Here is a 22,200-nt window from a genome sequence, read left to right as displayed (position 1 = left end):
AACATTGGAGAGAGAAGCAGCAGGATCACCATGAATTTGAGGCCAGCCTAAGTAACAGTGACACTTGTTGCAAAACCAAACCAAACCAAACCAAACCAAACCAAACCAAACCAAACCAAACCAAACTGGGATTAAAAGCTGGTCCTGATTGCCTCTCAGGAGATAAAGGCACCTGTCACCAAATCAAACTACCTGAGTTGAATTTCCAGGACAGAGTGGATTGAGAGAACCAATTTTGACCTTCATATATGTGCCCTGGCATACATGTGCACTCATGGGTGCACACAAACACAGAAATATACAAATAAATGTAACAGTAATAATAAACCACATAGATACCACCTCAAATTAAAAAACAGAAAAGTGTGCTATGACTTTGATTCTGCATTTGGGCTGAGCCGTGTTCTAGTCTCACCGTGGCACGTCAGCCTGCACGTACCTGACTTCTTCTCCTCAGGGTTGTCTCGCTCACTGTCATCGCGGTGCCCAAACTCATCCCCCTCACTCTCTGCATCAGATCTGTCGGTGTCGCTGTCATCAGTACTGTCATCGTGTTTATCCTGATCCATGTCCTCAGGGTAGCCATCGTCTTCACTGGTGCTGGACACGTCATCATCATGACCTCGCTGAGCTGATGACGGAAAGAGAACAAGGAACAAGTTGTCTGGTTGGCTTTTCCAGTACCCAGAAAGACAAAATGATGCTATTTTAACTCAATATAACATGCAATGCCAGCTACCATGTACTATGATGATATTTTTCATTGGGTATACTTGTTTAAAATTCTTTTTTGTTTTCCTGTAAAAAGTTCAAGCACGCTATACTTTACAACTATGAGTACAGTCACATGCACAATCAGCAATTCTGGTCAGCCGACAGCACAACTAGGAAGAGCTATCCAGGGGATGCACAGTGACATCTCCGAGTAAGCAAGGCGCTCTCAGCAGGCAGATCTCATGAATTATCCATGGGGATCCACAGCAGTAAGTACATGGTATCCTCACTTATTTCCTATGTTCTACTGTGGCGAACATGTTAAGTATGGCCGACATGGAAACAATACTGAGGACACAAAAGTAAAAACCCCATCCCTTCATACCAAGTTCTGGACTATACAACATGTCTTCATCTCGTCTACGTGGGGGAAGATCTAGAGCAAACCCCACTTTCCGGCCATACATCTGCATAACTTGAGGAGGAGGTGGGCCAGGTGGAGGGCCCGGTGGCTTTCTGCCAGGGGGCAAACGTGGGACGCCATGTCCGAGGAGCGGAAGGATAGAAACTGCCCGAGTTGGAGGCCTGTAAAGAGAACTTGACTGTGTTATCTCCATCAACACGGTAGTGAAAATGTTTAATTCCCCTCATAAGTCCAAGGCTCCCTCTCTCTTTCTTCTCATCTACCAGCATCTCATACTAATAACACCCACACCGCCTTAAATGTCTCACTGTACTCGCTGTGGTACTTCACAGTCAAACACTGCTGCTGATAGGGCTTCCTTACCCATAAGCCGAGGTTTTCTTAAGGATGGAGGGTGGTTGGGCACCAGGAAGTGGGATGTCCTGGATCAAGATGTTGGACGGAGCATGCGGCATGTCTGGCAAAGGGATGCTCTCTACTTCCACATGCTGAGCATTCTGCAACACAGAAACCCAGTGGTATGGACCAATTCAAACAACCCCAAGAACCGTGAGTCCTCTGAATTTGTTTTCCAGCTAACACAAATATGGAAAATAGCTGAACGCCTCAAGTCAAAACTACTGAAGGATTGAAAGAAATCTTGCTGTAGGAATTTCGACAGTCAGCAGCCTTTAAGTTACCTGCCCACTTGGGCGGGGCCTCATATACTATATATGCTGATATAAAGAGTGTGTGTGTGTGTCCGCTCTCTCTTCCAGCTGTGGCAGTTGGTTGCTGTTCCCTTTTCGAGCAGAGCATTGAGATTTGTGAGTCTATCCCTAAATAAATAACCCTCTATTATATTCAATTCTAAACTACTGTGGGATCTCTTTTAAGCGTCCTTCTTCAAAATCTATCATTTCTTTTTCAAGAACCCAAATATAGCTTATCCTTTCTTTTATAATCCCTATAACCAGCTGATTCCTTTTGGATTTTAAAGAAACCCAACCATTCAAAGTGGCAGGGCTACTATAATACTTTGGACAGTAACACACATCTATTAACAAAGAGTATATATAGTCTCTAAAATCCATCTGCCTTTCTTGGGATTTTGTCCTGTGCTGTTGGAAGCATGCCATCTACTTTACAAAAACCATTTCATTTGGGTTTTTGATTTTCTATCCCAGTAAAGGGAAATTTACAATAAACTGTAAAAGCTTACACAACTGGTCATAGCCCACCCTTCTTTAATTAATTTCTGACACCTTATGGTCAGCCAGTGTTAATAGACCCGTTTTTGCCCACTTTGGAAGTGTATATACATGGAGCAGTGACTGAAAGAAGCAACACGAGGAGGCTGGGGCCTCATCCACCTTCTTTCATAGACAGTCTAGGATCTCAGGCAAGGATTAGAGGTGTGCACCACCATGCCTGACTCACACTGTTACTAATTTTTGTCATGTGTTGTTTTTCTTTATCATCAATAGATTTACTGTTACATATAATTTATCTAAATGGGCTAGAGAACAAGGTGCACACTTAACTTTAAAAACAACTGCAAAAAAAGAAGAGACTGAGAATGATCAACGCCCCATTAACTTCAAGAGCAAACTACAACCCATTTTGGTCCTCCCTCAAGAGCAGCTTACCTTAACAGCATCAAAATATTGGCTCAGCTGAGCCCTCTTCTGTTCATATTCTACTTCTAACTTTCTCAATTCTTTGTAAATATCTGGATTTTCTTTTTCATAAAGCCGTAGGATTCGCTCAAAGGTTTCCCGCAGCTTTTTACGCTTGTCTTTCAGTACTTTTTCATTTAACTGTGGCTGTTGCACTGGGTTAAACTCTGGGAGAAAAGCAGATTATAGAATTGAAAAATTAAAAATCAAAGAGCTACTTCAACAACAACCTCCTTATAACAAACTAGATTCAGATACCACCATTTCATTTTGGAGTCCTTTGTGCTAGGAGGGACAGACTCCCAGTCCTGCCAATCTCATCTTCCTCCACAGACTTATAAACTAGCACGCGGTCACCCAGTTGCATGACAGTCCTCTCTGGACCTGGGAATGAAAGAGCGGCTTTCCCCGCTATCTGCTGCGATGCTATGGCCGTGTCGACCAGCTACCCTCACTGCACACACACCTTCCACTGCTACCCTGGGCAGCTGCTCACTACTGTTGTGCTGGAGCAGAGCAGACACACACAGCCCTCAGATTTCCGGGCTTCCTCCCGGAGGCAGCTTTATAGGGGTATCTCGATTATGGAAGTCAACACACACTTTTCGATTTTAATTACTTTAGATTTTTATAAATGGAACTAGGGCCCTGATGATTAGAATTTTTTTTTCTTGAAGTACCAGTTGAATTAAATTCTTTTCCTAAATCTTCCTATAACGAAGATTTACTCACATCTAGAAGATATATTACTGCAACATTCCCAGTGACTAGGAATTTGTCTTTTCTTACTCTACTTACAATAGCAAAGGAAAATATAATGAAATCTGAACAATTATAAAGTGAGCTGGCCAGACTAGGCCTTTGTTACCTAATAACAGTAATTAACTCCAACTGAATGATGCCTTCTCTCTTCAGGATATATGATCACCAGCTAGAAATAGATCTTATCTTTTCACTTTATTTCCATAACATTAAAACAAAACATGGTATCCGATGCTATTGGGTTGCTGTTTCCCTAGGCCTATGCTGCTTGCTGCTGTGTACAACATATTATTACACTTGTTATTAAATCAGGCCTTTCCATACAGTCTTACCCATCTCATCCAATTTCTCCATGTCCCGGATAATCTGTTTGGGATCTTTCATCTTCAGAACCGCAGCTCGGACCATCATGCGCTGTTTTTTGTTCTTAGGGAAACAAAAGAGAAAACTAGTGAGAGGCGGGATGCTTGGGACATCTTTACTTCAATTTGTCTCAAGAATCTGAGAATAATTTCACATTTCCCTTTGTTTCTAATCATGTGTTTAAACCACCAGAAAAAGCTACGAGATTTCATGTTCTCAACAATGTTTAGACTTTACTAAAAAGATCTGCCTTTTAGGAAGTAATTCCATCAACCCAGTAGACAGCAACTACTAAAAGAAAATCTTATTTAAAAACAAAAAACAAGAGTTGCAATTAAATTAAAAAAATACTATGCTGGACAGGGACGTTTTTGAAAGATTCAAGACTAAAGAATAAAACAAAGGCATATTAGAGATTATAAAAGCCCCTCAATGCATTGAAGAGGGATAGCAAATGTTTACTCCTGTAAGTTCTTTGTCAATAGCTAACAAGATACACACAGATTTCCAGCAACACTTTTATTGGCATTCATTCAACAGCTTAATTTAACAAAGCAGCTACATTTTGATAAGTAGCAAAAATAATTTCTTTCTGAAGACAGGGTCTGATGTAGCAGGCTGGCCTTCAACTCCTGATAACTCTTGACTATGATCTCCACATTCCAAGTGCTGGGATTACAGGCATGTACTACCACACCCACCTAAGAATTATTCTCAAAAGGCATTTAAAAAAATTTCATTTATGAGTATGTGTTATGTGCATGCATGGGCATGCGTTTATGGGTTCTTGTGGAGATCAGAACAGATGGTTGTGCGCCACCCAACACTGATGCCAGGCATGGATTCAGAGCCTCTGTGAGAGCACTGTGTGCCACTCAACACCGAGCCATCACCCCAGCCCCAAAGCAGTTTTTAAATAGTCAATTGTCTGATTTTTATTAGAAGTATAAAGCATCTTTTCTGGCAAATAATTTGAAATATTATTTCATTCAAAAATCTCAATTAATATACAGAGTTCATCTGAATTTGTACCTTTTTCAGTTCTCTTTTCCGGGCTTCCTTTCCTAAAGAGAGGGGAAAAGACCATGTAACGCACGTCTTCAGTATCAGCATTACTATCTATACAACAACAACACACACACACACACACACACACACACACACACACACACACACACTTCCCGAGGCTTCCCTATGCAGCATGGGCTATGCAACGACAGCAGAGGCTCCGACCTGTCGACAACTGTAGCTCTAACCCTCACACCCCCAATGTCAAAATGTGTGTTTTCACAGAGACAACTGAACCACAAGGAGAGATTCTCAAATACCAAACGATCACTTAAAAACTATGTTTAAAACCTCCAATACAAAAGACAATCCGATTTCATCTTGCAAGTCAACCAAGTTCAACAAAGAAACATGGTTTTAACTTGCTTACATTCTCAACAATTTAGTCATGTGAATTAATTTTATTAAGAATTCAACATGACTTTACCCAACTCACTCCTACCAATGCTGAACTTGCTTAAGCCACAGTGAAATATTCTCTGCAGTTTTTATCTCTTCTACTTTGTCATCCACACTAATGGCACTTACGAGCTTGGTCTGTGGGGTTCATAAACTTCCCACTCTTGGTGGAGGATGTTGATCTCCGTCCCATGTTGACAATTTATATGATTTACTTCTTCATTAAAGAAAAAACCTGCAATTAAAAAAAAGGAACAATTTCAGTTTTCCTGTATGTTTAAAATGTCTTCCTTTTTTAGAATTTTCATCAATTTCTTGAAAGAAATATCCCTTGATTATTTTGTAAGAATCTGCTTTTTCTTTAATTCTGAATGTATTATATAGCTTTACCTTTGCTGACCACAGAAAAGCTAACATCTGTATTAGTCAAGGCAATGAGATATCATTAACTCACTATTTAACACTTTTATAAAGTTCTGTCAGCTGAAAAGAATCAACTAGGAGCTTGTACTTGGATGTGGACTGATCTATAAGAGACTATCTCAAAACAAAACAAAAGTTAACTAGAAAAAAGTCCTAGCAATGGATACAAACCCCGAGTATAAGAAGTCATTAGTCCTTTCATACATCCCCTTTATACAGAGGGGGAAATCAAACACAAGTAGGGATAATGGATCTAGGCGGCGATTTCTCTGTTTTAAGGTAACTAAGAGTGGTAGTCACTGTAGGAAAATATTTTCAAGGCTTTTATTTGTATCAATCCTCCTTCCATTCAAAATGAATGAATGTTAACCTTCAAAATTTAACCTTTCCAATAATAAAAAGTAACAAATGTTTCCCGTTGAAACTATGTGACATTTGCCTACGGGTACCTTCTTATTGCTCCTCTTTGCACACTAAACAAATCTACTTTCTTTCTTTAAAAGGCACCTTTAAAGGTAAGGAATGAGGAGATCCACAACTGTTAACTCCTCTGGCTTCTTTACGACCTTGTAGGCTTTAGTTAATGCTTCTTTCGTGAAGTCACCAACTGCCCAGCTCCATGCTACTTTCTAGATGGTTCAGAACTCTTCGGTGGCAATTATTTCCTTAGAAAATGTTTCGTTATCAGAAAACAGGAGGGGCAGGATGATGGAAGGAAGAAAAGAGAAGGGTACTGATTATAGAGAACTAGAAAAAAAAAAAACACGGATACAAGCTTTGATATTTTTGAACGTCTTTAGTGTTTCCCTTTTTGAAGTAGCCTCAGGTTCACGTTCTGACCTTTTTCCCCCCTCCCACAACTGAAAACACAAGAGCCACGAGTCACTGAGAATTTTTACAAGGCCTTATGCCTTCGTCTACAAAAGCGACTCTCCTAAAAGCAGAAGCATCGGGGAGAGATCGGGTCAAAAGACCGTGGGGACCCGGACAGCACACGCGCCGCAGGGCCTCTCCAGGTCCACAGCCGAGGTCTCAACCGCAACTGCCGGCCGGCACCATAGCGACGGTTGACACCGACTCGAGCGGCCGGACGTCAACGCAGGCCGCCGGCCGATGCGCTCAGGAAGCGGCAATAACGGGCCGGGACGGTAGGACGCCGCGCCACGCCGGCCCGGCCCCGGGGCCCTCCAGCTCGCAGCTCCCGCGACCCCGGCCCGGCGGAGGAAGAGCGCGACTCCCGGGCCCGGTGTCTCCGAGGCGGCCGCGCAGGCCCCGGAGAGTCGCGGGCGACGGAGCACTGCGACCGCGCACACTCACGCGACTGCGGGGCTCCCGGATCGGCGAGGTCGGGGAGCGGGCGGTCCCAGCCTACTTTCTGCGGTCGGGGCCTTCACCTCTGCCTCTCGGTCAACCACCCAGACCCCGCCATCTTGAAACCTCGCGCCCCTCCGCCATCCTTACGTCACTTCCTGTACCCGCGGCCGACGCTCTCACCGCGTTGCTGAGGCCCGGGACCATAGAGAGGACAAAACGACGTCAGGGCCAGAGTTGCTTCCGCTCCAACCCAACATCCGATTGGATAGCTGTCGGCCAAGAACCCGCCTCATTCCGAAGCATTGTAGATTGACACTGATATAGTCCAATAAGAATGAAAAGAAGGAAGCTGATATTTGATTGGTCAATTTTTGCTTCTCTCGGACTTCTGACGTATTTCCGGAGGCTCCTTCTGTTGAGACGTCAGGTGCCTGTGTCCCCGCCGGGCAGAGCCATGTCTTTGGTTCGTTCCCCGTGTTGGGTGTAAATGGATGAAAGTAAGTTCCCGAGTAACACTGGGCACCGACTCGGCGAACATCAGCCCTCTGGTGCCTGGTGCTCCTAGAAATTCAGTAGTGGTTCATAAACACCCAGCACGCGTGGAACTGAAAAAAAAAAGTCATTTCCTGGCGCGACTCACGAATAGATAAACTACACGAAAAAAATATTTTTAAAGAGAATCATAATACATACTTTAGATTTTACAGAGGAGAAGTTGTTCCGTAACACTCCCATCCCTACTGGTCTTTCCGTCAGCCCAAAGTCCTTTATGATGTCATTACACGCTTGGAATAATTATTTCTCTCTAGTCCTCGTCCTTCCCTTCTTCATCCCCATTCCTTAAAACTCCTTCCCCCTTTCCCCTTAAAGGTAAGCATTTTAATTGAAATCTTCTTAAAGCTCTCATGCTTGGATGTTTTTCAAGATAAAGGTTATAAGGGAATTTTTGATACCAGGTGTTTCATAAGTATTGCGAGAGATGCATATTAATGTTTATAATGTGTCAAGTGTGTCCCACAACAGCGTTACGTCAGTTCCATACTTAAGCTTTGTTGTAGTAGAAAAAAATTAAAGTTTGAAATAGGATTGCTATGAAGCCATGACTTGCCTATTCAATAAGTAGGACTCCATCTCCCCATCCTCCTATCTCATCGTTTTGACTGATGGAATTGCAGATATGACCCGTGATGCTTGGGTGTCTTAGTAAATTCTTGGTTTGATTACTCTGAGTGTCAGTAAAGATCTAGTCATCCAAAACTTACAAATCGGGTAATAAAATAATAAACCTGAAGGTGACCCAAACTGTGATATGTTGAAAATAATTTATAAAAGCAGCAGTAAAATAAAAAGTAATACATTTGAAAAAGTCATATGGCTAGTTAAAATTTTTCATATCTGTAAGATATTTTTGAGACATACTCAATGTTTTATTTTAATGTATCAATGTATTTTTTTTACTTAAAAACAAAACAACTATAAAAAAGACATTCTCAGCATCAGCAGTATAATAATTTTTGAAGTAGACCCTAAAATTGGCTCAGTGGGAATTTAGCTGAAGGATTTAGAAAACAAATGCTGTAGCTATAGAAATTAAGGTGTATCAGTAGGCCTCCATAGCCTCTGGCTGTTTCTAAAATTCCTAAAGGGAATGGAGTCTTCTTCCTCCCCCTAATATGTTTTATGCGTGGATAGTTGGGATTTATTCTTGTTCCAGAGTGTTACACTGCTGAAGTGATACATGACAGTTCGTCAATATTAGTTGCATTATAGAAACAAGTTTTATTATTTTATTCTTTTCCAAATCCACCCAGGCACGCTTTGTAATTAGTAGACACCAAGCCGAGTTCCATTGCCTCCTTTCATTCTTGAAGGAACTGTAGCTGCTTTGCTGTCCTTTCCATATTTAAATCCATCAGACAATTGGATTTAATCCAGTGGTAAAAATATGGAAGTATTTCTAGTTCTCCTGTAGGTGTGTGTCCCATAGGTGTGTGTCCAGCCCGATGAGTATGTCTCGTTAGACTCAAGTGACGGCTGGGACAGGTGATAGGCATGGTCTCGACATGTATGTGGGATGTTTGAGGACACTGATTGGGAACAAGGACACAATTCTGTACCTGCTGCTCAGTGATGCCTTTCTACCACATGGTTCTGACAGCAGGGGAAGAGAACGTCTGGTTAGAGACTCTTCCTTGAGGGTCTGGTACCTCCGAGTTGGGCACTCACTGTTGCTCCAGAACCCAGACATTCCAAATTATTTACTCTGTCTCTGTCCACATCAGGGGCATATGGAAAATGAAGCTAGTTAAAGAAATAAGCATTGCAATGAAGGGGGAAGCAGGGGACTAACCCAGTGGTAGAGACACGACTTCATCTCATCTGGCGCTTCACGGCACTGCTGACCTCAGTGATGGCATGATGGTACCTCTCTGAGGCGGCCTTGAACTCCACCAGATGCTTCTCGTAACTTCTGATGGCTGCTTGAAGCTGCGTCTTCTCCACTGCTCCCAAGATGGCTTGAATGATCATATCTATGCCAAGACTAAGCACAGCAATTCCAATGCTACCAAGGAGAGAAGTCCCGATGTGAGCTAGCACTGTGACCAGCTTGTTAATTATGCCAGTTGTGACATTTGAGCCCACGAGTTTAACAGCCACTGCACTGGCTGCAGATGTAGCTTCTCCCAGGATGACCGAAATGACCTTTTGCACAATTGCTATCTTCTCTGTTTCCCTTTCCTTGATATCCTGAAGCTTCCTATAAAGGGTTGGCTCCAGTTTGTCTTTCAGGGCCTCATCAACCTTTTGCAGTTCCTTTTGGATTTTGGTCATGGCTTGGATAATGATGTCACAGTTTTCTTTGATGGTCCCATCTCTTTTCATTTCAATGAAGGCCAGCTTACAGCCCAAGTGGGTGTTCAGGACCCCTGCCAGCTTGTTGGTGACCTGGAAGCTGTCAGACAGGCAGTCCAGGAGCTGCTGGTGAAGGCGATTCACTTCTTGCCGCCTCTTTGGGTTTTCTGGGTAGAGGAAGTCACTCTGAGCCATATTGCAGCCACCGTCTCTGAAAAATCAAGCTGAAATTGTCACAGAGTACCTGTGTGACTCTACCCCAGAGGCCTTCAAAGTAGCCACAGCGAAAGCTTTCCCTGAGAACTTAGCAGGTTTGATTTATTTGTTGGTTTGAGACAAACTAGGTGTGAATTTCTGATCCTCCAGCCTCAGCCTCCCATGAGCTGTGCTTACAGGCCTGTACCCCCTGCCTGCTTTATTCGGTGCTGGGGACCAAATGCAGAGCTTCATTCATGCTACACAAGCATCCAGCAAACTGAGCTGAACCCTCACAGCCCTTCAGAGGTCAGCTCTCCACCTCTTGTTTACTTAGTTACTTATTTCCCCAATCCCTTAGCCAATACGTTAAGTGTGTGTCTACCAGATATGTTTCTCAGGCACCTAGAGGTAAATCAATAGTATAAAGATCTCTGTGTCTACAGTAACACTGATATAAATTTAGTGGGTATGCATTTGATATTGTAAACTATTCACACCAGGACCGTCTAGATGGCTTAGTGGGTACCAGTACTTGCTTTACAAACCTGAAACCCACATGATAGAGGCGAGAACTGACTCTTGGGACGTGTCCTCTACACACCTACCGCGGCATTCATGCACCCACCCACAACCACCTCACCTCTCCCCAATAAATAATTTCAAAATTTAAAAAGGGAAATAAAATGTTAGCCTATTTTATACCTCTACAGGCCAGTTGTTTTGAAAACATAAGGACTATCGAAAAGGATGCCCATGTAATATTAGAATCTTAAAAAAATTCTCCATGAGCCAGGCATGGTGGTGTATGCCTCTGACTCTGGCACTCTGGACGCAGAGGCAGGCAGATCTCTGTGAGTTCAAGATCAGCCTGTACTGCATAACAAGTTCCAAGTCAGCCAGAGCAGTTCAGTGAAATCCTAGCTCAAAATACAAAAAATTTCTCAGAATAAGAGTGTATTTTCAAGATGGTTGGTTGGAATATCATTTAAGGAGGATTGGGACACCAAACAAGGACAGGACAGTTATGATTATGTCTAGGACTCTCTTCGTAAAGCACACACATTAAATGATTTAGTATAGTCTATATTGCATGTGACCATTTGTTTTGTATGAAAGAGGGTCTCACATGTAGGCCAGACACATATGAATTCACTAGGTAGCCCAGTAAATCTCAAACTCACAGTCATCTCCTGTTTCTACCTCCTGAGTGCTGAGAGCAGCCATCACACTCTGTCCTCAGCCATTAAGACAGCCAAGAGTGAGTGTTTGAAGGAAGGTAATGGCTTCTCACAAAAGCATTAGTAGCCAAAGCACACTGTGGGACAATACAGGTAACTTGGGGGGACTTGTGCTGTGACTCACAGCACCTTCTACTAAGAGAAGAAAGCAATGATGCTTTTCTGAGTTTATTTTACTGAAAAACTGGGCACAGAAAGAACAGCCATTCTAACTTAATGTGCATACTTCAAATAGGCTTTCTGTGTGCTTGGCACTTTGACATTCTGTTAAACTCTGCAATGGTTAGTTTTATAATTATTTTATTTTATGTGTAAGAGTGTTTTGTCTGCATGTATGCATGTCTGTGCATCATGTGTGTGCCTAGTGCCCTCTAAGGCCAGAAGAAGACACCGAATTCCCTAGAACTGAAGTTACAGACAGTTGTGAGCCTCCATGTGGGTGCTGGTAACTGAACTCAGGTTCTTTGGAAAGAGCGTCCAGTGATCTTAACCTCAGAGCCATCTCTCTAACCCTGCTTTATATATTTATATATTATAAATACATAAAGGTATATATATATATATATATATATATATATATATATATATATATATTACCAAGCAATCATTTCTCTGTTGTCTGTGTTGTAAGGCTGTCTTCCTGTTTCTGTTTTACAAGGCAGACAACTGACTACCAAGTTATATTCTGATCTTGTTTGTTCTCACATCTGTCCTTTTCTGTTAAAAGAACAATTATCTTGTGTTTGGTGCATCAGAGCACACTTAAAAGAATTTGATGCTGTCTACCCTAACACTGAAACTAAAGCCAGCTAGCATCTTTGAACTGCGTTTGTTGTTTGTAGTTTGTGTTCGGTACAATTTTCAGAAGTGCTTTTCTTCAACCTAGTGAAACACAAAGAAGGAACTATGGGTGATGCTCCACTTCCTTGGTTTTTCTAATCAGGTTAGGAAGTTAAGGCATTTATAACTACAATGTCAAATTGAAAAAAAATGGTTATACAAGATTTGTGATTGACTTGTGTGAAGTCAATTTTTAAACAATTCCCACTTTTTATTTCTCTCTATTAGTATTGCCCCCAGGTAGAGACACTTGATTACTCAGGAAGGGTCACAGCTTGTGGGTTTTTGAACTGATCCCTTTAAATGTGCACATGATAGTTAAGGCTCATGCTGCACGAAGTATCGAGAGTGGATAATGTGTGCTGCTTCCATTCTGGCTTTCAACTGTTTGCTTCTGAATTTCAGTCTGGTTGCTCTACTCAGTGGAGCAGAAGCCCTGTTATTAGGCTTCTTAAAGCTCACTGATGCCTGCCAATGACACAATGCCATCTATGCCCGAAAGGTGTTCTGGGCCATACACTTACTACCACTTTATTACATTTTTGACAGTTACTTGCCTGGAGCCTGTTAAAGATCGAGGCATTACTAGGAGCCTCAGAGGTGAGTTTAACAGGTAACAGACCTATGTATGGCAGATTTGGGCTTTCATAAAATCTGAGTTATCATATAACCAGTGCTTCCTGTGAATGAGAAAGCTCTCACTCTGTTTGAAGGTTACTGTCCACTTCTTGCAGCATCAACTAAGCCAGATTCTAGTGCCCTTCCACAGCCTGTTGGGAACTCGCTAGCCAGTAGGGGGAGCTCGTGGCTCCTGGGAGTCCCATCTCACCCATGCCTTTGCTGATGCAGTTTTGCTGTGCTTGGTTTACATCTGGGCTCTAGGGGGTTAAAATATAGTTTGATGTGAGTGTTGGGTAGTTAAAACAGGCTTTTGAGTCCAAGAGTAGTTGTGCATAACTAACTCAATCACAGAATTTAAGAGGTAGAGGCAGGAGGATCAGGAGTTCAAGTTCAAAGTCAACCTCGACTACACAGTGAGTCCAAGATCAACCTGAGTTACCTGAGACTGTCTCAAAGTGGGTGGGGTGGGGGAGAAATAGAAAAGAAAGGAATTAAGGTTAATTTTATGGTAATGTGCAGGTGGTTTAACTTTGCTGGAAAAGAGCCACATTACAAGAGAAAGGGTACTGCCTCTTAATAATATCAATATAAATATCTCTGGCAGGCATGGAACTTTGGATGTAATCCAGGCTGACCTTGAACTCATAGAGATCCTCTTATCTCTGCCTCCCACATACTAGGATTAAAGGCATGTGCCACCACACCTGGTTTACCATGCTTTAAAATACCTATTTAAATTAAAGTTTAAAGTTAACGTTCAAAATAGTGGGCTTCATTATGGTATTTTATACATATATCTCATTATGCTTCTCTCTTATTCACCCCCTCCTTCACTGCTATGTTGCTTCTTGCTGGTTACGTTTTCCACAAGACTCTTTAGGGTACTTTATGAACAACACCATTGCTTTGTCTGTCAAGAGCTACAGGAATTTAAAGAGAGAAATGAAGATTGGGGGACCTGCAGGAAACTTCACAGAAGAAGCTTCATATAATTTGAGTTCTGGTAGATGCCCAAATCATAATGTTGAGGAATTAAAAATAGTAACAGAGAATATTTTATGTATAAAACCATTACAAAAATGTATATTTAAACAGAGAAAGACATCTGCAGTCCTACTATCTCAGTTTGTTGTAGTTAGTCCTAAACTTTGTCTATGTGCATAAGGATCTCTGCAAAGTTATAGTCACGGTAAAATGATAGTAATAGTAAAATTCTTTTTATTTTAGCTCATTTACTTTCCTATGTTTCTAATTTTATAAGACTTTATTAGTTATATAAACTATTCTAAATCTTTATCATTATTCATTAAATCTCAAATTATGTCACTGATGTAATGTTTATATGGATGATTTGGTTAGTTTATTTTTCCTCCATCATCCGTGTTATTTCCCTGGAATAAATAGGTAGAAAAACAACATAAGAGGAATTATTTTCACATGGAAGTAAAAGTTATTTCTCTCCTTCTACCTCGTGACTTCTGGGGATCAAATTCAAGTTGTCAGGCTTGACAGCACACACTTTTACTATCTTAGTGATCCTAGTTTTTATTACCTTTGAAACATATTCAAATTGCATTTCAAAAGCTTTTATGCTGATAATCAAAGTAAATTTTCATGCCATGATACTGATCTCTCTCCAAAGTGGTCTTGTTGAAATAGTGTTGATTTGGAGAACATAGGATACATTTCAGAAGAAATTTTCCTTTTAGGAATGTATACTTAGGACATTTAATATGAAATGATAAGACCCCTGGGATTTATTTCTCACTAAATTGGAACAGATAGTATGGTGGGATTGTAGTCGGAGGCTGCTTATTTGTTCCTAGCTGCAGAGCCAAAATAATCCCACAAAAACTATATTATTACAACACTGCTTGGCCTATTAGCGTACGCTTCTCATTGGCTAGCTCTTATATCTTAAATTAACCCATTTCTATTATTCTGTATTTTACCACAAAGCTTGTGGTTTACTGGTAAGGTTCAGGGTGGCAGCTGGCATCTTTCTTCTCTGGCAGCTCCTTAGCTTCTCTTTGACTCCACCTCCTCTCTCCTCTATCTGTTTCAAATTCCTACCTTGCCCTGTTCTGTGCTGCATTAGGTACAAAGTAGCTTCTTTATTAACCAATGGTATTCACAGCATACAGAGGGGAATCCCACATCATGGGGTCATAGAAAAATAAGATGGGCCTTGTTCTGTCCTTCCTAAAGCTAGGTCGAAGGTCAAAGGATAATTAATACATGCAAGTTCACTATGTCAGTATAATCACTGCTGTGTAGATCTGGACTTTGTCCATAATAATTATATTTTATATTACATGCGCACACAGAGAGAAAGAGAGGGAGAGGAGGTAGGGCCAAGGCTCCCATATTGTCACTGGTGTTCTCTCAGCATATGCACTGCTGTCTTGGCTCCTCACTGTCCACTGGTGAGTGGACACAGCATACAAATATGGCCAGGAGCCTTGTAGAAGGAAAGAGCAGCTGCTGTCTAGTCCTGAGCCTCACTTCAAATCAAATCTCTGGTGTTCAAATTTTAAGTTGTGATACATTTTCTGATACCAATTCCTCTGAGAAATATTTAGAACAGAATGCACTAATGATTCTGAGCATTCTATTAGATAGTAGACTATCAAGTTTATCCATTTCCACTTATCAAAGGATCCCATTAAGCACTTGAGACATTTCTGAGAAAAACAATGCTCACCTCATCAAAGGCTGTTTAAAGGCACATGGTGTGTGTGGCACACCAAGTGTGGTTGACTTCACAGAGTACAAGCAAGAGCTGTGTAGTAACTAAAGTAAGAGCTCACTTTCATTCTCTCAGAACTAGCTTCTGGGTCTCTTGATGACATTCATGACATAGAAAGTACATGTTATCCACACAAGCAACATACTTTCATGCATCATGGCACCTCCAGCCTTCTTAAAATGAATGTCTGCATTGCTTTTCTCCTTCAGTGACTTAGTCCTACATCTTTCAGTGAAAGTATTCATTCCCTGTCATCTTCAAGGAGGCAATCGCCAAAGCATACCCTGCGATCCTCTCAAAACAAAGCTGGCACTATATGTGGCTCCCCAAAACTGGCGTTATTCCAGAGCCCTGAACCCTTGGCACTCAGGGTGTTAGAATGCTCACTCGTAGGACTTTCCACATCGCTTACCTTGTTGGGCTCCCAAGTTTCTGTCCCCTCTGATGTTTAGGAGTATTGTTGAAGGGCTTTCTCATGTGGGTTTATCTGGAAGCTTCTGGTGGAATGTGATGATCTACAGGCTTTGCTGGTCGCTGCTGGGTCCCTCTGCCTGTCGGGTTTACAGCCACTTCTCCCTGGTATAGTTCCGAGAAGCCTTCAGTTTCCGACAATACAATCTGTTGATGCCATAAGCAATGTAACTTGAGGGATTAATAAATTGGCAGAACTTGTTTCTATATTTTCTGCTTTTTAATGAGTTTTTCTTATATTAAAAACGCCGTAAAACTGAACAAAACCAAACAGGCAGAGGGATGACTCTTTGGTTGTAACCTTGGGAATTCATCTTATCAACTCCTCCAGATTTATTTTCTTTGGCTTCTACTGCGTTTGGACCTTTATCTGTTGCTGGTGACTTTGTTCAGATTCTTAGGATATATAAAACCAGACACAGTCAAAAATGTATCCCAGAGTTTGTTTTTTCCCAGGCTAGGAGTTTTGTTTTTGTCACTTGTTATTGTCTTAGCAGAGGTGCACTGGTCCCAAAGACTCAGTGCCTGGGTCTCCCTTTCCTCTCTGCACTGTCTCCTCTGCACTCCCCCTTCTCCCTCCTGAAATCATGGCTTCTGTTTCTCTAGCTGCTGTTGTTAAGTGTACACACACACACACACACACACACACACACACACACACTATATATATATATATATATATATATATATATATATATATTACACACAGTCCTCTCACTCCATTTCGTGTTACTTGTATGTATATGATTTCAGTGTTTAACACTTGATATTGGCTGATCAATGAGGTGACTCATCCCTGGGAAGACCATCTCTCCCCACATCAGCTAAGACCATCTCTCCCCACATCAGCTCTCAGCATTCCTTTTCTATTTTATGTGTATGTGTGTGAGTGGGAGTCTGAGCGCACATGAGCACAGCATGTGCAGCAGCCTGTAGAGGTCAGAGGAGGACATTGGAGTTATGGGCAGCTGTGACCTGCCATGTAGGTACTTTTAACTGAACCCAGGTCCTCCGGAAGCGCACACAATGCTCTTAACCTGTAACATGAGGGCCTGCTTGTTTGGGTTTCTGTCCTGCCCAGTTCCCACAGCCAGCAAGTCCCAAAGAAAATCACACAGAGATCTTTATAGGTTATAAACTGATTGGCCCATTAGCTCAGGCTTTGTATTAGTTCTTATCACTTATATTAACCCTTTATTCTTATCTATGTTAGCCAGATGGCTCGGTACCCTTTTCAGCCAGGCAGGTTACATCCTGCTTCTTCGGTGTCTGGACCAGACTGCAGAGGAATAGGCTTTCTCCTTCCCAGAATTCTACTGTTCTCATTGCCCCACCTCTACTTTCTGTCTGGTTGTCCTGCCTTTACTTCCTGCCTGGCTATTGGCCAATCAGCATTTATTTAAAACATAATTGACAGAATACAGAACTGTCCTGTACTATTAATCACTGAGCCATCTCTCCAACCCAGCATGTCAATTGATGCTGTCTTTGTAGGTGAAAATTGAAGGTGAGTAGTAATTCCCACACTACTTTGGACTTCTTGTCCCAGAAAAAGTCTCATTGCTTTAGGAAAAGTAGAGGACTACCTGCCTCTGGGAGGCTTTGAGAGCACTGGGGTGGGATGAAGCAAGAGGAAGTCAACTCCAAGAGAAGAACGTACAGACCAAACTTAACCAGGAGACCTGAGAGGGAGTGACCCCCCCGCCCCAACCATGCTGATTTTCCTTGTTGCCTAGCAAAGTCTCTGGCATTTAGACCCTGGACAGTATTCACTTTGAACCCTGTCCCCAGGCTGCCCCTTCTGCTGTATCTTGTTTTTTGACATCTGGGCCCCACATTTCAAAGCCCCATTCACAGAAGGGATTGGCCCTGCAGGACAGGTGAGATAAGCATTCAGGTTTGGGGACCCAGTGGGTAACAGAGTTGACCTTTTCAGTGTGTTCATCCCCACAGCCTCAGGACAGCAGTTGGTCTATGGAGAGATTACCTTAGGTGTGAGTACACAGGCAATGGCTGCCATTGCTATGTGGCAGTCTCTTTGTCCAAGCCTGTGGTGTCTTGGTGTGCTGTTTCCATTGTCCTAGTGGGACTCAGGGAAGGTGAAAGAAGTAAGGAGAGAGGAAATGAGGAAGGAAGGAAGGAAGGAAGGAAGGAAGGAAGGAAGGAAGGAGAGTGTAAAGATGGCTGAGCAGATGTCTGTGCAGGTAAATATGGAGTATGTGGTCCCAGAGGACCTGGAGGAAGTGTAGGTCCAAGGCAGCCACATAGGCATCATTATCTTCATTAGCACCACCATGGCTATGCCCATGTGGGTACCACCATCTTGGTTACCTACATGGTTGCCCTTGGCTGATGGTGGTCAGGCGACTCCACATGTGTATGAGTCTAATTACCAACGCTGCATGAGTCCCCAGTAGGACTGCAAGTTCATGCATCTCCCAGGCTTGCCATGGGGTTGGCCCAACAACTGAAGATGAGCGTAGGCCTCCTGATTTAAACACAGTCACCTCCTGCCTTAAGTGCAGGGCTCGTCTGGAAGCCACCTCCAGGTCTAGTTTTAGGACCTGTCTGGAGCCTGCTGGTGCGTGTGCTGTTTTGTCCTTTGTCCTGGTGTGGCAGGGAAGAGGATCTAGGCACGCTGTCAAGGTCCAGCCGCCAGGCACTATAACCAGACAGGAATGAAGAGGAAAGGGGTAGATTAGACTGATAGTCCGTGCGCTGTTGGTGTTCCTGGGGAGTCTTGGGACAGCACACAGTATTTGATTATGTATGTTACCAAGGAGCATGTTGGGGCCGGGCCCTTTTGTGGCTTCTTAGCCTCTGAGATAAAATAATCTAAAAAAGAACCCAGAAGAAAACTTAAGGACACTTCAACTGGAGTTCAAGGTGGGTGGGGGGGAGAGCAGACAAGTTGTAAATCTTGACAGCTTCCAGGAGGAGGGATATGATGTTTAGTGTTGTCAAACTAGGCAGACTCTAGAATCACCAGAGAGATGGGCCTCTGAACATGTCTGGGGAGACTGTCTAGATTGCATTAACTGTGGTGGGAAGCCCCACCCCACTGTGAGCGGCACCATTCCCCAGATCGTGGGCTGCAGGAGTGGAGAGGGGGAGCTGAGTCTAAGCCTGCACTCCTTGCTCTCTGCTTGTCTGTAGCTCCTGTATCTGTGACATCTCCACACTGACCGCCAAGTGTGGCCAGGGTGCCAAGACGAGTGCCCTCTCCCCTACGTTACACATCAACAGGAAGGAGCTAAGATAAGGGGATGGGTAGGAAGAAGAGAGAGAATCCATCTTTTGAGATAGAAATAAGTTTGCGAGCATTTGTATGAGGAAGAGGAGTGGAGAGAGAGAGAGAGACAGAGAGAGAGAGAGAGACAGAGAGAGAGAGAGACAGAGAGACAGAGAGAGAGAGACAGAGAGAGAGACACAGAGAGACAGAGAGAGACAGAGGTGACCAGAGTATCAAGGCAAGCAGGACTAGGGTTTGTGTCAATATCCAAAACAGGGGAGAAAGCGAGAAAGAAAAACTCCACCTCTGAGGTAGGACTCAGGATTGACAGTGAAGATCTGCTAGCCTCTGTGGAGGTTTTGTCTTTGTAATAGTATGTTTTTATATCAGTAAACACCAACCATTCCTCTCACATTCCTCTCACTCAAGAGGCCATTTCAGCCTCTCTGTTGTTATTGTTGTGGTGTGGAGGCCTGCACTTGCCCCAGCTGCACTAGTGATGTCAGGAGAGAGCTCACAGGAGTCATTTTCTCCTTCCACCCGGTTCTGGGGTCAAACTGAGGTCCCCAGGCTTGTGGGTGGCCGTCTCCCTAGGGCCCAGACAGTGTTGTAGCAGGACTAGCTGTGCATCTCACTTCTTCAGCTTGCAGCTTTGAGGGGTCCTATCTAGGTGACTGATTATGTAATCTTACTTTGTTTGTTTGCATTTTGAGACTTTGAGACAGGGTTTCTCTGTGTAACAGCCCTGGCTCCTGTAGACCAGACTGGCCTCAAACTCACAAAGATCTGCCTGCCTCTTCCTCCTGAGTGCTGAGATTAAAGGCATGTGGCACCATTGTCTGCCCCCCCCATCACCAGACAAGATTGTAACCTGACATTCTTATGGGCAGTTCAGAATGTCATGTGGCTCAGGGCCAGAGGTAGAGCTCAGATTCCATTCTTTGCCCCAAAGAATAAAAATACCACAAAAATAGAGCAGAAAAGTCAAGATAAGTTTTAAAAAAATCTACAAACTACCATACTAGGAAGAAATTATGCGCTCCCCTGCCCCCCCCCCATTTCTTTTTGTGAGCATGGTCTCTCTACATGTCCTTGGCTTGGGGTGTCCTGGAACTCACTTTGTACTGACAGCGTCCTTAAACTCACAGAGTTCCACCCACCTCTGCTGGAATTAAAGGCCTGCACCACTATGCTCAGATTGAAACAGCCTCCTCTTAATGGAGACTGAGCAAGCCCTGCTGCCCCGCCCTCCTCCTCTCAGGCTTCCTCCCTCTGCTGTAGCATTTCCCATCTAAGGACAGACGTGATATTTCCCCTTCTGTAAAGTTAGTGTGTTACCAGGGCAACTACATGTGGGGTTCAAAGCTGGTCCTGAGAGGGAGGGATCCTCTTCAGTGGCCTCCATGCCTGCGAATGCCCAGCTAGCTACCCAATGTGTAAGTAGGTATAAATTCAGCAAGATTTCCTGCACTACCCTCCTGCTCTACCCTCTGTTTCTATTAAAGCCCAGAACCACGTCTGCCTCGCTACTGGAGAGCTCTCCTGTCCTTGTCAGGACTTTTTGTGTTTCAGTCATCCTTTAGTCTCTTCATGGTGGCCGGCTCCAATCTTAGTTTCATTTGCGTTCTGCTTTGCTTAACAGGGCTGCGAGTTCTTTGTTGGAGAAATGTCTGCGGAGTCAGAAAAGGATAAAGAGAGACTGAGTCAAGCTGCCAAAATATTTTTCTTCCACATTCGAGATCTGGCTTCCTTCATAAATAAGTTCGTTGAGTTGTTTAACCTCACGATGAAGACGCGGGTCCTCCCGGTGGATCTGAAGGAAGACTGTTGCATTAAAGATTTCTTTGAGCAAATGATCACAAATTTTAAAGAGATGCAACTGATGGTTGAAGCCAAGCACAAACAAGGGCAGAAGCGGCCTTTATGTTCCACGGTGGCGACTGCTGTGACCTCTGCAGTGGAGAAGTGTGTCAACGTGAGCCCACACCACACAGTTCGAGAAATGCTCAGAAATATCCAGGTCCCAGCCGCTGCCTCTGTGCTGAGCAGTAGTCTCGTCCTTGGGAGTCTGGAATTGTCTTTCTCAAACCTGATGCAGTTCCCCATCATGGGTCTCCGATTATGTGACTTCTATAGAGAAGAGACCAAAGAACAATTGGGTGCCACCACATCCGAGAAAATCACAAGTGCCACCACATCCGAGAAAATCACAAGTCCAGAACATCCCAAGGCCACTCCAGAGGATGCCTTGAAGAAGCTGCAAGATGCCCTGGGAACTGAGGATGCCCACAAGCCAGAGGAAACAGCCGCAGATGAACTGGAACAGTTAATCCAGACTATGGAGCTCACCTTACAGGTCCTCCAGAAAGCCATAGAGACCATGGAAGGGGGCATCTCCACATTTAGGGAAGCTGGGACCAAGTAGAGGCGCAATGCAAGATGTGTTCCTTTCTGTCTGAAATCAACTGGAACTCTCATTTTTTTTGTGGTACTTTGTACATTCCATCAATGCTGTAAGGGTGGTATGTTAGCATTTCAGTCTTGAGAGGCATCCTTTGACAAACTGCTCACCTGTAGTTCTGACTGGTTACACCAAAAGGGATAACCGCAGTGATCAAATAGAATGTGCTGCTGTAGGGATCAAGGCACTCAGTATTTCGTTCAGGAATCTTCTAAATCTGCTGTTGCTTTGAAAGCGTTAATTAAGCAACTAATCTCTCCTTCTCACAAGTCCATCTGCAGTTACAACAGCATCCAGTCCAGGCAAGTGCTGGCATTCTCATATGGTGAACTCTTCTGTACTGTAATCCAAACTGTCATCCGTTCATTATCATAAAGGAAGGAGTGTGACTGCCCATTCCCAGGAAACACAA

General features: G+C 43.3%; 3 protein-coding genes across 7 annotated transcripts in view; 1 reads left to right on the top strand and 2 right to left on the bottom strand.

Annotated features, from left to right (window-relative positions):
* Positions 1 to 7,266, bottom strand: part of Wbp11 (WW domain binding protein 11) — a 14,229-nt gene extending 6,963 nt beyond the window's left edge. Inside the window, exons 1-9 of one of the 2 annotated variants that reach the window (XM_087904039.1) lie at positions 7,129 to 7,262; positions 6,319 to 6,476; positions 5,518 to 5,623; positions 4,954 to 4,985; positions 3,891 to 3,984; positions 2,767 to 2,963; positions 1,502 to 1,635; positions 1,100 to 1,299; positions 440 to 631 (exon numbers count right to left, since the gene is read on the bottom strand). In XM_087904039.1, the coding sequence (XP_087760165.1) occupies positions 440 to 631; positions 1,100 to 1,299; positions 1,502 to 1,635; positions 2,767 to 2,963; positions 3,891 to 3,984; positions 4,954 to 4,985; positions 5,518 to 5,581 (913 nt within the window). In that variant the 5' untranslated portion in view covers positions 5,582 to 5,623; positions 6,319 to 6,476; positions 7,129 to 7,262. Of the gene's footprint in view, positions 1 to 439; positions 632 to 1,099; positions 1,300 to 1,501; positions 1,636 to 2,766; positions 2,964 to 3,890; positions 3,985 to 4,953; positions 4,986 to 5,517; positions 5,624 to 6,318; positions 6,477 to 7,128 lie in introns of both variants that reach the window. The other variant, XM_087904038.1, reaches the window with a different exon arrangement.
* Positions 7,257 to 22,200, top strand: C3H12orf60 (chromosome 3 C12orf60 homolog). 3 transcript variants are annotated; one of them, XM_048432453.3, is made up of 3 exons: positions 7,257 to 7,622; positions 12,804 to 12,854; positions 20,970 to 22,200. In XM_048432453.3, exons 1-3 carry the CDS (start codon positions 7,617 to 7,619, stop codon positions 21,750 to 21,752), a joined length of 840 nt encoding a protein of 279 aa, XP_048288410.3. In that variant the 5' UTR covers positions 7,257 to 7,616; the 3' UTR covers positions 21,753 to 22,200. The 3 variants fall into 3 exon arrangements, with proteins under 3 accessions (XP_048288410.3, XP_048288412.3, XP_048288413.3); XM_048432456.3 differs by lacking the exon at positions 7,257 to 7,622 and adding an exon at positions 7,651 to 7,995; XM_048432455.3 differs by lacking the exon at positions 12,804 to 12,854.
* Positions 8,881 to 16,408, bottom strand: Smco3 (single-pass membrane protein with coiled-coil domains 3). 2 transcript variants are annotated; one of them, XM_085687267.2, is made up of 2 exons: positions 16,037 to 16,408; positions 8,881 to 10,202 (listed from the first exon to the last, which is right to left on the bottom strand). In XM_085687267.2, exon 2 carries the CDS (start codon positions 10,171 to 10,173, stop codon positions 9,496 to 9,498), a length of 678 nt encoding a protein of 225 aa, XP_085543393.1. In that variant the 5' UTR covers positions 10,174 to 10,202; positions 16,037 to 16,408; the 3' UTR covers positions 8,881 to 9,495. The 2 variants fall into 2 exon arrangements, with proteins under 2 accessions (XP_085543393.1, XP_048288415.3); XM_048432458.3 differs by having other exon boundaries at positions 8,881 to 10,189; positions 16,037 to 16,405.

The sequence above is a fragment of the Myodes glareolus genome, chromosome 3, assembly GCF_982192425.1.
Source record: "Myodes glareolus chromosome 3, mMyoGla1.1, whole genome shotgun sequence".
Lineage (NCBI taxonomy): Eukaryota > Metazoa > Chordata > Mammalia > Rodentia > Cricetidae > Myodes > Myodes glareolus.
The sequence above is the reverse complement of the archived record's forward strand: the minus strand, read 5'-3'. Positions and strand labels throughout refer to the sequence as shown.

What these genes read in the sequence shown, in the direction of transcription:
- C3H12orf60 (XM_048432453.3), top strand. An exon ending in CATTACTAGGAGCCTCAGAG is followed by an intron (nt 12,855 to 20,969) that starts GTGAGTTTAACA and finishes TTTGCTTAACAG; the next exon opens with GGCTGCGAGTTCTTTGTTGG.
- Smco3 (XM_048432458.3), bottom strand. Translation starts at nt 16,101, where the DNA reads ATGAGAAAGCCCTTCAACAATACTCCTAAACATCAGAGGGGACAGAAA. An exon ending in AAACTTGGGAGCCCAACAAG is followed by an intron (nt 10,190 to 16,036) that starts GTAAGCGATGTG and finishes TTGATTTTTCAG; the next exon opens with AGACGGTGGCTGCAATATGG.